At 43.8% G+C, this 16,955-nt stretch overlaps 1 protein-coding gene across 3 annotated transcripts in view; it reads right to left on the bottom strand.

Moving 5' to 3' along the window:
- Nucleotides 1-16,955, bottom strand: part of LOC129824116 (laminin subunit alpha-3-like) — a 122,055-nt gene that overhangs the window by 52,691 nt on the left and 52,409 nt on the right. For 2 of the 3 annotated variants that reach the window (XM_055883463.1, XM_055883464.1), the window contains 5 exons: nt 7,554-7,688; nt 7,332-7,466; nt 6,998-7,132; nt 799-936; nt 24-158 (listed from right to left, as the gene is read on the bottom strand). In XM_055883463.1, the coding sequence (XP_055739438.1) occupies nt 24-158; nt 799-936; nt 6,998-7,132; nt 7,332-7,466; nt 7,554-7,688 (678 nt within the window). Of the gene's footprint in view, nt 1-23; nt 937-6,997; nt 7,133-7,331; nt 7,467-7,553; nt 7,689-16,955 lie in introns of those variants that run through there. The other variant, XM_055883465.1, reaches the window with a different exon arrangement.

Here is a 16,955-nt window from a genome sequence, read left to right as displayed (position 1 = left end):
GAGGTGGGCGACAGGTTTCTCACCTTGGCAGTTAGGGAATGAGTGGTGTCCTGGTCGACAGCGGTCACATCTCTCACCCTCCACACCATCACGACAAATGCAGCGCCCTGACGCATCACACAACTCCAGCACTGATCCACCGCGGTCACACACACACCCTGAACACACACATACACAAAAAGACTCATGTCAGATGGCAAACAATCTCTGAATACACAAAATACCCCTTTTAGCTCACATTTCAATGCCGAAAAGCTAGATTTAGGCTCAAATATACAACGGGAAGCCCCACAGTCTTTCCCACAGGATGTGCCATCGCCAATGAGCCCTTCTTAGGCACATTTTTACAGCAGGATATGACAAATGCATCTCTTTAACCATATTTACACTGGCACTGACTGTGCCCTTTGTGGCACTAAGGGTGACAGACTGGTCAAGTCAAGCCTGGCAGAGAGAAGCATGCAAGATCTTGGCTGGTGGTTGTACTGGGCCGTTGGCCATTGAGAATCAGAGAATACCTCCATTGTTTTCTTTTCCCCTTACCAGCTCGCTCCTTAAAAATAAAAACAGCGTGATTGTTAACAACAAATTTGTGGAGTGGTTGAAAAACGAGTTTAAATGACTCCAACCTAAGTGTATGTAAACTTCCGACTGTATGTTCTGACCCCAGAGACAATGGGTTCGATCTCTGTGTCCACCCTCCCCCTCTAATTCTAACCTGTCTAAATAAACCACAATAATATGAACGGATAATAAAAAAGAAAAGGAAGAAAGTGTCTAGTGAGGCCGAGAGGTTACCTGAACACTGGGGGAAGCGGAGGCCTGACCCGGCACAGCGATCACACTGCTGTCCCACCACCCCAGGGCGACACAGACACTGGCCTGATACTTGGTTACAAATGGAGTCATAGGAACCCTCCCCTAAACACTGACAGGCTAGGGAGAGAGAGACATGAAAAGGGACTGTGAGATGTCTCATGTGAGAAGGATATGGCTTAGCATTCAAATCAAATGTCTCAGACGGAACAGATCATACTAAATCCTTTAAATACTGTAGTGGGCAAAGTTTGCCGTTGCTTTCTGTGTATTGTTTTGTTCAAACAACCATGGGTCAATAATATGCACTCTGATCCAATTGTTTTAAAGGTGAACTGTTGAATGTCACACCTTCCTGTTGAATTTGCAGACGTGTTGCTGTGCGTTTTGTTGCTGTGCGTTTTGCTGCCAACTTTACTTTGCTAGCTGACAACTTTACGTTTTCTTTTTTTTTCTTTTTAATTACCGTTTATATTTTTAGTTTTTCCATCGCAACTTTTTTCCCTTATTCAACTTTTTCACTCCGGACGCTTTATCTGGACATGGTTCGTCAGCACCTTCAACAGCCGAAGCTAAGTAGTAACATTAACATGATGTCTTCTAATTGCAGTCGCTGTACTCATAATATACAGGAGAACGATCGCCTTACGGCGAGGATAGCTGTGCTACAAGCCCAGCTTCAGACGCAATCGTTAGGCAAGGGTAATTTCAGTGTAGGAAAGGAAGAAACAGCGTCTGTGCCACCAGTAAGTACAGATAGTAACGTTAGTATAAACCCCCCCGCACAGTCCCCGCAGCCGGACAACTTTCTCATGGCTTCTGGAGGGAAATGCTGTAGGAATGCTCAACTGGTGTCGCTCATTCAGCCGACAGAAACTTTCAACCGGTTCTCCCCATTATGTAGCGAGTCGGAGTCTGAGGCTGAGTGTTCTCTTGTCTCTACTCCTCCTGCTACGGGATCTGAGACGCCGAAGGCTCCAACCATTAGCTCTGACAAATTGAAAACCCTAGTCATTGGCGACTCCATTACCCGCAGTATTAGACTTAAAACGAATCACCCAGCGATCATACACTGTTTACCAGGGGGCAGGGCTACCGACGTTCAGGCTAATCTAAAGATGGTGCTGGCTAAAGCTAAATCTGGCGAGTGTAGAGAGTATAGAGATATTGTTATCCACGTCGGCACCAACGATGTTAGGATGAAACAGTCAGAGGTCACCAAGTGCAACATAGCTTCAGCGTGTAAATCAGCTAGAAAGATGTGTCGGCATCGAGTAATTGTCTCTGGCCCCCCTCCCAGTTAGGGGGAGTGACGAGCTCTACAGCAGAGTCTCAACACTCAATCGCTGGTTGAAAACTGTTTTCTGCCCCTCCCAAAAGATAGAATTTGTAGATAATTGGCCCTCTTTCTGGGACTCACCCACAAACAGGACCAAGCCTGACCTGCTGAGGAGTGACGGACTCCATCCTAGCTGGAGGGGTGCTCTCATCTTATCTACCAACTTAGATAGGGCTCTAACTCCTCTAGCCCCACAATGAAATAGGGTCCAGGCCAGGCAGCAGGCTGTTAGCCAACCTGCCAGCTTAGTGGAGTCTGCCAATAGCACAGTCAGTGTAGTCAGCTCAGCCATACCCATTGAGACTGTGTCTGTGCCTCGACCTAGGTTGGGCAAAACTAAACATGGCGGTGTTCGCCTTAGCAATCTTATTAGGATAAAGACCTCCTCCATTCCTGCCATTATTGAAAGAGATCGTGATACCTCACATCTCAAAATAGGGTTACTTAATGTTAGATCCCTCACTTCAAAGGCAGTCATAGTCAATGAACTAATCACTGATCATAATCTTGATGTGATTGGCCTGACTGAAACATGGCTTAAGCATGATGAATTTACTGTGTTAAATGAAGCCTCACCTCCTGGTTACACTAGTGACCATATCCCCCGTGCATCCCGCAAAGGCGGAGGTGTTGCTAACATTTACGATAGCAAATTTAAATTTACAAAAAATTAAATGACGTTTTCGTCTTTTGAGCTTCTAGTCATGAAATCTATGCAGCCTACTCAATCACTTTTTATAGCTACTGTTTACAGGCCTCCTGGGCCATATACAGCGTTCCTCTCTGAGTTCCCTGAATTCCTATCAGACCTTGTAGTCATAGCAGATCATATTCTAATTTTTGGTGATTTTAATATTCATATGGAGAAGTCCACAGACCCACTCCAAAAGTCTTTCGGAGCCATCATCGACTCAGTGGGTTTTGTCCAACATGTCTCTGGACCTACTCACTGCCACAGTCATACTCTGGACCTAGTTTTGTCCCATGGAATAAATGTTGTAGATCTTAATGTTTTTCCACATAATCCTGGACTATCGGACCACCATTTTATTACGTTTGCAATCGCAACAAATAATCTGCTCAGACCCCAACCAAGGAGCATCAAAAGTCGTGCTATAAATTCTCAGACAACACAAAAATTCCTTGATGCCCTTCCAGACTCCTTCTGCCTACCCAAGGACGTCAGAGGACAAAAATCAGTTAACCACTTAACTGAGGAACTCAATTTAACCTTGCGCAATACCCTAGATGCAGTTGCACCCCTAAAAACGAAAAACATTTGTCATAAGAAACTAGCTCCCTGGTGTACAGAAAATACCCGAGCTTTGAAGCAAGCTTCCAGGAAATTGGAACGGAAATGGCGCCACACCAAACTGGAAGTCTTCCGACTAGCTTGGAAAGACAGTACCGTGCAGTACCGAAGAGCCCTCACTGCTGCTCGATCATCCTACTTTTCCAACTTTATCAAGGAAAATAAGAACAATCCAAAATTTCTTTTTGATACTGTTGCAAAGCTAACTAAAAAGCAGCATTCCCCAAGAGAGGATGGCTTTCACTTCAGCAGTAATAAATTCATGAACTTCTTTGAGGAAAAGATCATGACCATTAGAAAGCAAATTACGGACTCCTCTTTGAATCTGCGTATTCCTCCAGGGCTTAGCTGTCCTGGATCTGCACAGCTCTGCCAGGGCCTGGGATCGGGAGAGACACTTAAGTGTTTTAGTACTATATCTCTTGACACAATGATGAAAATGATCATGGCCTCTAAACCTTCAAGCTGCATACTGGATCCAATCCTACTAAACTACTGAAAGAGCTGCTTCCTGTGCTTGGCCCTCCTATGTTGAACATAATAAACAGCTCTCTATCCACCGGATGTGTACCAAACTCACTAAAAGTGGCAGTGATAAAGCCTCTCTTGAAAAAGCCAAACCTTGACCCGGAAAATATAAAAAACTAATCGGCCTATATCGAATCTTCCATTCCTCTCAAAAATTTTGGAAAAAGCTGTTGCGCAGCAACTCACTGCCTTTCTGAAGACAAACAATGTATACGAAATGCTTCCGTCTGGTTTTAGACCCCATCATAGCACTGAGACTGCACTTGTGAAGGTGGTAAATGACCTTTTAATGGCGTCAGACCGAGGCTCTGCATCTGTCCTCGTGCTACTAGACCTTAGTGCTGCCTTTGACACCATCGATCACCACATTCTTTTGGAGAGACTGGAAACCCAAATTGGTCTACACGGACCAGTTCTGGCCTGGTTTAGATCTTACCTGTCGGAAAGATATCAGTTTATCTCTGTGAATGGTTTGTCCTCTGACAAATCAACTGTACATTTCGGTGTTCCTCAAGGTTCCGTTTTAGGACCACTATTGTTTTCACTATATATTTTACCTCTTGGGGATGTTATTTGAAAACATAATGTTAACTTTCACTGCTATGCGGATGACACACAGCTGTACATTTCAATGAAACATGGTGAAGCCCCAAAATTGCCCTCGCTAGAAGCCTGTGTTTCAGACATAAGGAAGTGGATGGCTGAAAACGTTCTACTTTTAAACTCGGACAAAACAGAGATGCTTGTTCTAGGTCCCAAGAAACAAAGAGATCTTCTGTTAAATCTGACAATTCATCTTGATGGTTGTAAAGTCGTCTCAAATAAAACTGTGAAGGACCTTGGCGTTACTCTTGACCCTGATCTCTCTTTTGACGAACATATCAAGACTGTTTCAAGGACAGCTTTTTTCCATCTACGTAACATTGCAAAAATCAGAAATTTTCTGTCCAAAAATGATGCAGAAAAATTTATCCATGCATTTGTTACTTCTAGGTTAGACTACTGCAATGCTCTACTTTCCGGCTACCCGGATAAAGCACTAAATAAACTTCAGTTAGTGCTAAATACGGCTGCTAGAAACCTGACTAGAACCAAGAAATTTGATCATATTACTCCAGTGCTAGCTTCCCTACACTGGCTTCCTGTTAAGGCAAGGGCTGATTTCAAGGTTTTACTGTTAACCTATAAAGCGTTACATGGGCTTGTTCCTACCTATCTTTCCGAGTTGGTCCTGCCGTACATACCAATACGTACGCTACGGTCACAAGACGCAGGCCTCCTAATTGTCCCTAGAATTTTTAAGCAAACAGCGGGAGGCAGGGCTTTCTCCTATAGATCTCAATTTTTATGGAACAGTCTGCCTACCCATGTGAGAGACGCAGACTCGGTCTCAACCTTTAAGTCTTTACTGAAGACCTTTCTCTTCAGTAGGTCATATAATTGAGTGTAGTCTGGCCCAGGAGTGTGAAGGAGAACGGAAAGGCTCTGGAGCAACGAACCGCCCTTGCTGTCTCTGCCTGGCCGGTTCCCCTCTCTCCACTGGGATTCTCTGCCTCTAACCCTATTACAGGGGCTGAGTCACTGGCTTACTGGTGCTCTTTCATGCCGTCCCTAGGAGGGGTGCGTCACTTGAGTGGGTTGAGTCACTGACGTGATCTTCCTGTCTGGGTTGGCGGCCCCCCTTGGTTTGTGCTGTGGTGGAGATCTTTGTTGGCTATACTCGGCCTTGTCTCAGGATTGTAAGTTGGTGGTTGAAGATATCCCTCTAGTGGTGCGGGGGCTGTGCTTTGGCAAAGTGGGTGGGGTTATATCCTTCCTGTTTGGCCCTGTCCGGGGGTTTCTACGGATGGGGCCACAGTGTCTCCTGACCGCTCCTGTCTCAGCCTCCAGTATTTATGCTGCAGTAGTTTGTGTCGGGGGGCTAGGGTCAGTTGGTTATACCTGGAGTACTTCTCCTGTCTTATCCAGTGTCCTGTGTGAATTTAAGTATGTTCTCTCTAATTCTCTCGTTCTCTCTTTCTTTCTCTCTCTCTGAGAACCTGAGCCCTAGGACCATACGTCAGGAATACCGGGCATGATGACTCCTTGCTGTCCCCAGTCCGCCTGGCCTTGCTGCTATTCCAGTTTCAACTGTTCTGCCTGCGGTTATGGAACCGCCACCTGTCCCAGACCTGTTGTTTTTCAACTCTTAATGATCAGCTATGAAAAGTCAACTGAAAATTATTCATGATTGTTATTTGACCATGCTTGTCACTTATGAACATTTTTGAACATCTTGGCATAGTTCTGTTATAATCTCTACCCGGCACAGCCAGAAGAGGACTGGCCACCCCTCATAGCCTGGTTCCTCTCTAGGTTTCTTCCTAGGTTTTGGCCTTTCTAGGGAGTTTTTCCAAGCCACCGTGCTTTTACACCTGCATTACTAGCTGTTTGGGGTTTTAGGCTGGGTTTCTGTACAGCACTTCGAGATATTAGCTGATGTACGAAGGGCTATATAAAATAAACTTGATTGGAACTTGATTGAATAGAAATAGAATAACTAGATTAGATTAGATTTCTATGGGGTAAATGAGTGTGAATGAGTGTTGGGATTTACATGTTATTGTGGGTGAATCAAGGTACGTAGCTCTACAGGTCTGGGACAGTAGGTCCCGTGTGGCTCAGTTGGTAGAGCATGGCGCTTGCAACGCCAGGGTTGTGGGTTCAATTCCCACGGGGGGACCAGGGTTCAATTCCCATGGGGGGGACCAGGATGAATATGTATGAACTTTCCAATTTGTAAGTCGCTCTGGATAAGAGCGTCTGCTAAATGACTTAAAATGTAAATGTAAATCTACAGAGCTGAAGAGGAGGCTACATTAAGCCCTGTGAGATTATGCCCATCGGTTTTTCCAACAGCAGCAACAGCTAGGTCGTGGAAAGGTCACTGTGGGCATATCAGTGTCTGCAATACAGTAGCCCTCCCATGGGTGCGGCCAACACAAGAGGTTTAAAACACGTACAGGCACAGTCTGGGTATCCATAGTAACCAGGGGCACACTGGTCACATTGACTTCCGAAGTAGTTGACACGGCAACGGCACTGTCCGTTGGGCTCACAGACCCTGTCAGTCACACCTGCACCGTCACAGCGGCACACTGAAGTGGTGGGAAAGTGATTACGGTTTACATCAACTACAGGTTGATTGATTTTTGTCAACAATTAAACAAAACAATTGATTTTCAAACAACTTGAACTTTCCTGAGGTCATGTTTACGTGGTAAAATTAACTTCAAAGAGGATGACAATTGTTGATCTATTTCAGTTGTGGTTTGATGAGAGGGAAAGGTTTCTGACCTTGGCAGTTAGGAAAGGAGTGGTAACCCGGTCGACAGCGGTCACATCTCTCGCCCTCCACCCCTCCACGACACACGCAGCGCCCTGATGCATCACACATCTCCAGCACCGAACCACTGCCATCGCACACACACTCTGAACAAACACAAAGATACAAGTCAGAAGACACATGCTATTTGAGGTGTGGTTTGGTGAGAGGGAGGTGGGCGACAGGTTTCTCACCTTGGCAGTTAGGGAATGAGTGGTGTCCTGGTCGACAGCGGTCACATCTCTCACCCTCCACACCATCACGACAAATGCAGCGCCCTGACGCATCACACAACTCCAGCACTGATCCACCGCGGTCACACACACACCCTGAACACACACATACACAAAACGACTCATGTCAGATGGCACACAATCTCTGAATACACAAAATACCCCTTTTAGCTCACATTTCAATGCCGAAAAGCTACGTTTAGGCTCAAATATACAATTGGAAGCCCCACAGTCTTTCCCACAGGATGTGCCATCGCCAATGAGCCCTTCTTAGGCACAGTTTAACAGCAGGATATGACAAATGCATCTCTTTAACCATATTTACACTGGCACTGACTGTGCCCTTTGTGGCATTAAGGGTGACAGACTGGTCAAGTCAAGCCTGGCAGAGAGAAGCATGCAAGATCTTGGCTGGTGGTTGTACTGGGCCGTTGGGCATTGAGAATCAGAGAATACCTCCATTGTTTTCTTTTCCCCCTACCAGCTCGCTCCTTAAAAATAAAAACAGCCCTCAGAAGGTTATAGATGAAATTCCTTCTCGGTCAGGACACTGGATGAACATAAATGATTGTCTAGGAATGTGGGCAACAACAAACAATAAAAATAAATATTGGAGACGGAGACAGACAGAATCAAAGAACTGGTATTTACATCCTTGTTTCAAATAAAAATGCTATCTTTCCAATCTGGCTTTTTTCCTTTAAACTGATTCCAGCAAGAGAGAAAACAAAGTGGGAAAATCCAATCAAACGGTATTGGTCACAAACATATTTAGCAGATGTTATTGCGGGTGTAGAGAAATGCTTGTGTTCCTAGCTCCAACAGTGCAGTAATATCTAACAATACACAACAATACACACATATCTAAAAAAGTTAACACATGAAATTAAGAAAAATAGAAATATTAGGACGAGCAATGTCAGAGACCACAATTATTCCACATTTTGTTGTGTTAAAGCCTGAATTCAAAATGTATTAAATATATATTTTTTCTCACCCATCTACATACAATACCCCATTATAAAAATGTGAAAACATGTATTTAGACATTTTGGCTAATTTATTGAAAATTAAATACAGAAATAGCTCATTTTCATAAGTACTGTATTCACACCCCTGAGTCAATACTTTGTAGAAGACCCTTTGGCAGCGATTATAGCTGTGAGTCTTTCTGGGTAAGTTTTAAAGAGCTTTCCACACCTGAATTATGCAACATTTACCCATTATTCTTTTAAAAATTCTTCAAGCTCTGTCAATTGGTTGGCGATCATTGCTAGACAACCATTTTCAAGACTTGTCATAGATTTTGAAGTAGATTTAAGTCACAACTGTAACTCGGTCACTCAAGAACATTCACTTTCTTCTTGGTAAGCAACTCCAGTGTAGATTTGGCCTTGTGTTTTAGGTTATTGTCCTGTTGAAAGGTGAATTAATATCTCAGTGTCTGTTGGAAAGCAGACAACCAGATTTTCCTCTATGATTTTGCCTGTGCTATTCCCCAATTAGTTTATTTTTTATCCTGAAAAATTCCCAGACCATAATGATTACAAGCATACTCATAACATGATGCAGCCACCACTATGCTTGGGAATACGGATGGTGGTACTCAGTAATGTGTTGTATTGGATTTGTCCCAAACATAACACGCTGTAATCGGGACAAAAAATGATTTGCTTTGCCACATTTTTTTCAGTATTACTTTAGTGTCTTTTTACAAACAGGATTCATGTTTTGTAGTATGTAAATTCTGTACAGGCTTCCTTCTTTTCACTCTGTCATTTAGGTTAATTTTGTGGAGTAACTACAATGTTATTGATCCATCCTCAGTTTTCTCCTATCACAGCCATTAAACTCTGTAACTGTTTTAAAGTCACCATTGCACCACTGGCCTCATGGTGAAATCCCTGAGCGGTTTCCTGTATCTTTGTAGTGACTGGGTGTATTGAAACACCATTCAAAGTGTAATTAATAACTTCAACATGTTCATAGGGATATTCAATGTATTTAAATTTTTTATTTTACTTATCTACCAATAGGTGCCCTTCTTTGTGAGGCATTGGAAAATCTCCCTGGTCTTTGTGGTTGAATCTGTGTTTGAAATTAACTGCTCGACTGATGGACCTTACAGACAATTGTACGTGTGGGGTACAGAGATGAGGTAGTCATTCAAAAATCTTGCTAAACACTATTACCGCACACAGAGTGAGTCCATGCAACTTATTATGTGACTTATTAAGGATTGTTTTACTCCTGAAGTTATTTTAGGCTTGCAATAACCAAATAACCAAACCTTGCAATAACCAAAAAATATTGAATCAATACATTTCAACTTCTCATTTTTTATTAATTTGTACAAATAAAATAAAAAACATAATTCCACTTTGACATTATGGGGTATTGTGTGTAAGTCAGTGTAAAAACAATCTACATTTAATCAATTTTAAATTCAGGCTGTAACACAACAAAATGTGGAAAAAGTCAAGGGGTGTGAATACTTTCTGAAGGCATTTGCAAAAGTATTCACCCCCCTTGAGTTTTTCCTATTTTGTTGAATAACAACCTGTAATTTAAATTGATTTTTATTTGGATTTCATGTAATGGACATACACAAAATAGTCCAAATTGGTGAAGTGAAATAAAAAAAAATAAAAAAATCTAAAGAATACAAATCGGAAAAGTGATGGGTGCATATGTATTCACCCCCTTTGCTATGAAGCCCCTAAATAAGATCTGGTGCAACCAATTACCTTCGGAAGTCGCATAATAATTTAAATAAAGTCCACCTGTGTGCAATCTAAGTGTCACATGATCTGTCACATGATCTCAGTATATGTACACCTGTTCTGAAAGGCCCCAGTGTCTGCAACACCACTAAGCAAGGGGCACCACCAAGCAAGCGGCACCATGAAGACCAAGGAGCTCTCCAAACAGGTCAGGGACAAAGTTGTGGAGAAATACAGATCAGGGTTGGGTTATAAAAAAAGATCAGAAACTTTGAACATCCCACGGAGCACCATTAAATCCATGTTTTAAAAATGGAAAGAATATGGCACCACAGCAAACCTGCCAAGAGAGGGCCGCCAACCAAAACTCACGGACCAGGCAAGGAGGTAATTAATCAGAGGCAACAAAGAGACCAAAGATAACCCTGAAGGAGCTGCAAAGCTTCACAGCTGAGATTGTTTCCATAGGACCACTTTAAGCCGTACACTCCACAGAGCTGGGCTTTACGGAAGAGTGGCCAGAAAAAAAGACATGGTTTAAAGAAAAAAATAAGCAAACACGTTGTATTCGCCAAAAGGCATGTGGGAGACACCCAAAACATATGGAAGAACGTACTTTGGTCAGATGAGATTAAAATGTAGCTTTTTGGCCATCAAGGAAAACGCTATGTCTGGAACAAACCGAACACCTCTCATCACCCAGAGAACAACATCCCCACATTGAAGCATGGGGGTGGCAGCATCATGCTGTGGGGATGTATTTCATCGTCAGGGACTGGGAAACTGGTCAGAATTGAAGTAATGATGGCTGGCGCTAAATACAGGGAAATTCTTGAGGGAAACCTGTTTCAGTCTTCCATAGATTTGAGACTGGGACTGAGGTTCACCTTCCAGCAGGACAATGACCCTAAGCATACTGCTAAAGCAACACTCGAGTGGTTTAAGGGGAAACATTTAAATGTCTTGGAATGGCCTAGTCAAAGCCCAGACCTCAATCCAATTGAGAATCTGTGGTATGACTTAAAGACTGCTGTACACCAGCGGAACCCATCCAACTTGAAGGAGCTGGAGCAGTTTTTCCATGAAGAATGGGCAAAAATCCCAGTGGCTAGATGTGGCAAGCTTATAGAGACATATCAAGAGACTTGCAGCTGTAATTTGTGCAAAAGGTTTGACTTTGGGGGGGTGAATAGTTATGCACGCTCAAGTTTTCAGTTTTTTTGTCTTATTTCTTGTTTGTTTCAAAAGAAAAAATATTTTGCATCTTCAAACTGGTAGGCATGTTGTGTAAATCAAATGATACAAATCCCCACACAATATATTTTAATTCCAGGTTGTAAGGCAACAAAATAGGAAAAATGTCAAGGGGGGTGAATACTTTCGCAAGGCACTATATATGATGAGATTTATACAGTATGTGGACAGAATATGTAGTATACCTGAAGAATACGTAGGATAGAATAGTATATGCACAGCAATAGTTAAATAGGATAGGCCTTGACTAGAATACAGTATACAGTGGATTCGGAAAGTATTCATACCATACTTTTTCCACATTTTAATACGTTATAGCCTTATTCTAAAATGGATTAAATCGTTTTTTCCCCCTCATCATTCTATACACAATACCCCATAATGACAAAGAAAAACTAGTTTTTCGAAATGATTGCACATTTATAAAAAAATCAAACTGAGATATAACATTTACATAAGTATTCAGACCCTTTACTCAGTACTTTGTTGAAGCACATTTGGCAGCAATTACAGCCAAAGGTTGTATTCTTGGGTATGACGCTACAAGCTTGGCACACCTGTATTTGGGAAGTTTCTCCCATTTTTCTTTGCAGACTCTCTCAAACTCCGTCAGGTTGGATGCGGAGCGTCGCTGCACAGCTATTTTCAGGTCTCTCCAGAGATGTTTGATTGGGTTCAAGTCCGAGCTCTGGCTGGGCCACTCAAGGACATTCAGAGACTTGTCCCGAAGCCAATCCTGCGTTGTCTTGGTTGTGTGCTTAGGGTCGTTGTCCTGTTTTCCTCTGGAGCAGGATTTTATAAAGGATCTCTGTGCTTTGCTCTGTTCATCTTTCCCTCGATCATGACTAGTCTCCCATTCCCTGCTGCCACCACCATGCTTCACCGTAGGGATGGTGCCAGGTTTCCTCCAGATGTGACGCTTGGCATTCAGGCCAAAGAATCTTGGTTTCATCAGACCAGAGCATCTTGTTTCTCATGGTCTGAGACTCTTTAGGTGCCTTTTGGCAAACTCCAAGCGGGCTGTGCCTTTTTACCGAGGAGGGGCTTCCATCTGCCCAGTCTACCATAAAGGCCTGATTGGTGGAGTGCTGCAGAGATGGTTGTCCTTCTGGAAGGTTCTATCATCTCTACAGAGGAATTCTAGAGCTCTGTCAGAGTGACCATTGGGTTCTTGGTCACCTCACTGCCCAAGGCCCTTCTCCCCCGATTGCGCAGTTTGGCCGGGCGGCCAGCTTTAGGAAGAGTCTTGGTTGTTCCAAATTTATTCCATTTAAGAATGATGGAGGTCAATGTTTTCTTGGGGACCTTCAATGCTGCAGAAAGTTTTGGTAACCTCCTGTCTCGGAGCTCTACGGACAATTCCTTCAACCTCATGGCTTGGTTTTTGCTCTGTCAACTGTGGTATCTTATATAGACAGCTGTGTGCCTTTCCAAATACTGTCCAATCAATTGAATTTACCACAGGTGGACTCCAGTCGTAGAAACATCTCAAGGAGGATTAATGTTAACAGGATTCACCTGAGCTGAATTCCAAGGCTCATAGCAAAGGTTTTGAATAAATAAGGTATTTCTGTTTTTATTTTGTATTTTTTTATAAATGAGCAAAAATTTCTAAAAACCTGTTTTCGCTTTGTCATTATGGGGTATTGATGTGGGGAAAAACACATTTAATAAATTGTACAATAAGGCTAACATAACAAAATGTGTAAAAAGTCAAGGGGTCTGAATGCTTTCCGCATGCACGTAGGCAGCAGCCTCTATGGTGCAGTTTGAGTAACTGGGTGGTAGCCAGCTAGTGACTAAAGCTCAGATCAGGGTACTGGGCGGAGTCTGGCAAGTGGTGACTATTTAACAGTCTGATGGACTTGAGTTTGAAGCTGTTTTTCAGTCTTTTGGTCCCAGTTTTGATGCATCTGTACTGACCCGGCCTTCTGGATGGTAGCGGGTGAACAGGCCGTGGCTCAAGTCCTTGATGATCTTTTTGGCCTTCCTGTGACACCGGGTGCTGTGGATGTCCTGGAGGTCCTGGAGGGCAGGCAATGTGCCCCCAGTGATGCGCACCCCCCTTTGGAGAGTCCTGCAGTTGTGGATGGTGCAGTTGCCGTACCAGGCGGTGAAACAGCCCGACAGGATGCTCTCAATGGTATATCTGTAAAAGTTTGTGAGGGTCTTAGGGGCCAAGCCACATTTCTTCAGCCTCCGGAGGTTGAAGAGGAGCTGTACCGCCTTCATCACCGCAATGTCTGTGTGGGTGGACCCTTTAAGATTGTCAGTGATCCGTACGCCAAGAAACTTGAAGCTTTTCACTTTCTCCACTGCGGCCACGTCTATGTGGATGGGGGCGTGCTCCCTCTGAGGTCTCCTGAAGTTCACGATCGGCTCTTTCGTTTTGTTAACGTTGAGGGAGAGGTTATTTTCTTGGCACAACTCTGCCATGGCCCTCACCTCCTCCCTATAGGCTATCTCGTTGCTGTTGGTCATCTGTTGTGTTGTCTGCAAACTTAATGATTGAGTTGGAGACGTGCACGGCCACACAGTCATGGACGGACAGGGAGTACAGGAGGGGGCTGAGCACGCACCCTTGTAGGGCCCCTGTGTTGAGGATCAGCGAAATGGAGGTGTTGCTGCATAACGTCACCAACGGGGGGTGGCCTGTCAGGAAGTACAGGACGCAGTTGCCCATCGCGGGGTTCAGACCCAGCGCTCCGAGCTTAATGATGAGCTTGGAAGGTACTATGGTGTTAAAGGCTGAGCTGTAGTCTATGAACAGCATTCTAACATAGGTATTGTCCAGATGGGACAGGGCGGTGTGCAGTGCGATGGCGATTGCATCATCCGTGTATCTAATGGGCCGGTATGTAAATTGCAGTGGGTCTAAAATGTCAGGTAAGGTCGAGGTGATATGATCCTTAACTAGCCTCTCAAAGCACTTCATGATGATAGAAGTGGGTGCTATGAGGCAAGTAATTTAGTAAATTTACCTTCGCTTTCTTGGGTACAGGAACAATGGTGGACATCTTGAACCATATGGGGACAGCAGACTGGAATAGGGAGAGATTGAATATGTCCGTAAACACTCCAGCCAGCTGGTCTGCACATGCCAGGGATGCGGCTAGGGATGCCGTCTAGGCTGGTAGCCTTTCAAGGTTTAACATGCTTAAATGTCTTACTCACGCTGGCCACGGAGAACGAGAGCTCACAGTCCCTGGAAGTGGCAGTGGCAGCAGTGTGTTTTCATCGAAGTGGGTGAAGAAGATGTTTAGCTTGTCTGGAAGCAAGATGTCGGTGTCCTGGTTTTGGCTGGTTTTCCCTTCATAATCCGTGATTGTATGGAGTCTCTGCACATAGGTCTTGTGTCTGAGCCGTTGAATTGCAACTCCACTTTGTCTTTGTACTGACATTTTACCTGTTTGATTGCCTTACGGAAGGCAATGTACTCAGCCATATTGCCTTACGGAAGGTTTGTACTCGACCATATTCCCAGTCACCTTGATGTGGTTAAAATGCAGTGGTTTGCACTTTCAGTTTTGCACAAATGCTGCCATCTATCCACGGTTTTTGGTTTGGATAGGTTTTAATCGCCATGGTGGGAACAACATCTCCTATACACTTTCTGATAAACTCAGTCACCGTGTCAGGTGTATATCAATGTTATTCTCAGAGGCAACCCGGAACATTTCCCAGTCCGCGTGATCAAAACAATCTTGAAGTATGGATTCTGATTGGGCAGAACAGAGTTTTTGATACGCGAGTAGCACAGTCAATGTATTGGTAAAACTTTGGTAGCATTTTCTTCAGACTTGCTTTATTAAAGTCCCCAGCTACAATAAATGTGGCTTTCAGTATGCAGTTTCCAGTTTGCACAAATTCCAGTGTAGTTCCTTGAGAGCAGTCATGGTATCGGCTTGAGGGGGAATATACACGGCTGTGATGATGACTGAAGAGAATTGTTGTAGGTCGGGTGAACAAAAGGACTTGAGTTCCTGTACGTTACCACAATTACACCATGAGTAGTTATTCATGAAATATACAACTCTTTCATTGTCCCGGAGAGTTCTTCATTGCTGTCTGTGCGATGTACTGGCAGCCCAGCTGGCTGTATGGACAGGGACAGTATGTCCAGAGAGAGCCATGATTCAGTGAAAGAGTATGTTACAGTCCCTGATGTCTCTATAGAAGGAGATCCTCACCCTGAGCTTGTCTACATTATTGTCTAGGGACTGAACATTAGCAAGTAAAAAACTCGAAAGCGGTGGATGGTTTGCACGCCTCCTAAGTTGGACTAAAAGTCCACTCCGGATACCTCTTCTCCACTGGCAGCGTATTGGAGCAGCCTCTGGAATAAGTGGAATTGCCTTGGGGGGTACGAACAAAGGATCCAATTCAGGAAAGTCGGTTGAAATGCTGGTGAGTTACCACTGCTCTGATATCCAAAAGTTATTTCCGGCTGTATGTAAGAATACAAAACACTTTCAGAGCTAATAATATGAGAAATAACAACAACAACAAACAAAATACGTTAAAGTTGCTTAAGAGCCACGAACAGGGAGGGGACCGTAGCTATTAAAAAAATGTCTTTTAGTTTTCCCCTGAACCATCCCAGCTGAGCAGTGGTATTATGAGACAAGGCAACCATTAGGGAAGACCGTCAAAACCCCATGAAAGAATACATGCTGATACTGTAGCCAGCAGCATATCACCCTGCATTCCACTGCTGGCTTGACCCTGGAGCTAAACAAGGTTGGTCCTGGTTGGTCCCTGGATGGGAGACCAGATGGTGTTGGAGGGCCAGTAGGAGGCACTCTTTCTTCTGGTCCCCAAAAAATCTATATTTATACCAGTGCCCCAGGGCAGTTATTGGGGACATTTCCCTTTGTAGGGTGCTGTCTTTCGGATGGGACGTTAAACAGATGTTTTGACTCTCTGTGGTCACTCAAGATCCCATGGTAGTTATCGTAACAGTAGGGGTATTAACCCTGGTGTCCTAGGTAAATTCCCAATCTGACCCTCACACCATCATGGCCACTTAATCATCCCCAGCTCCCAATTGGCTCATTCATCCCCCATGTAACTATTCCCCAGTTCATTGCTGTAAATGAGTATGTGTTCTCAGTCAATTTACTGGGTAAAATATCCCAAGATCTTGAAATAATCAGATGAGTATACGGTGCAGTTGGCAAAGTTAAACAGTTATTATATCACACGGACAGTCTCATTTAGTTTAATCACGTACGAGCATTTTTGTCTAATCAACATAAACGTTGCATACTGTGTGGATTACTGTAAACCCAATCACATATGGTTACATTCTCACTGTCTGGATCGACACAGTATACAAACATTAACTAACCTCTGTCATCTGCAGACAGTATGTAACCCTTTGACT

The sequence above is a fragment of the Salvelinus fontinalis genome, chromosome 26, assembly GCF_029448725.1.
Source record: "Salvelinus fontinalis isolate EN_2023a chromosome 26, ASM2944872v1, whole genome shotgun sequence".
Classification (NCBI taxonomy): Eukaryota; Metazoa; Chordata; class Actinopteri; order Salmoniformes; family Salmonidae; genus Salvelinus; species Salvelinus fontinalis.
This window is presented reverse-complemented; position numbering and strand designations above follow the sequence as displayed.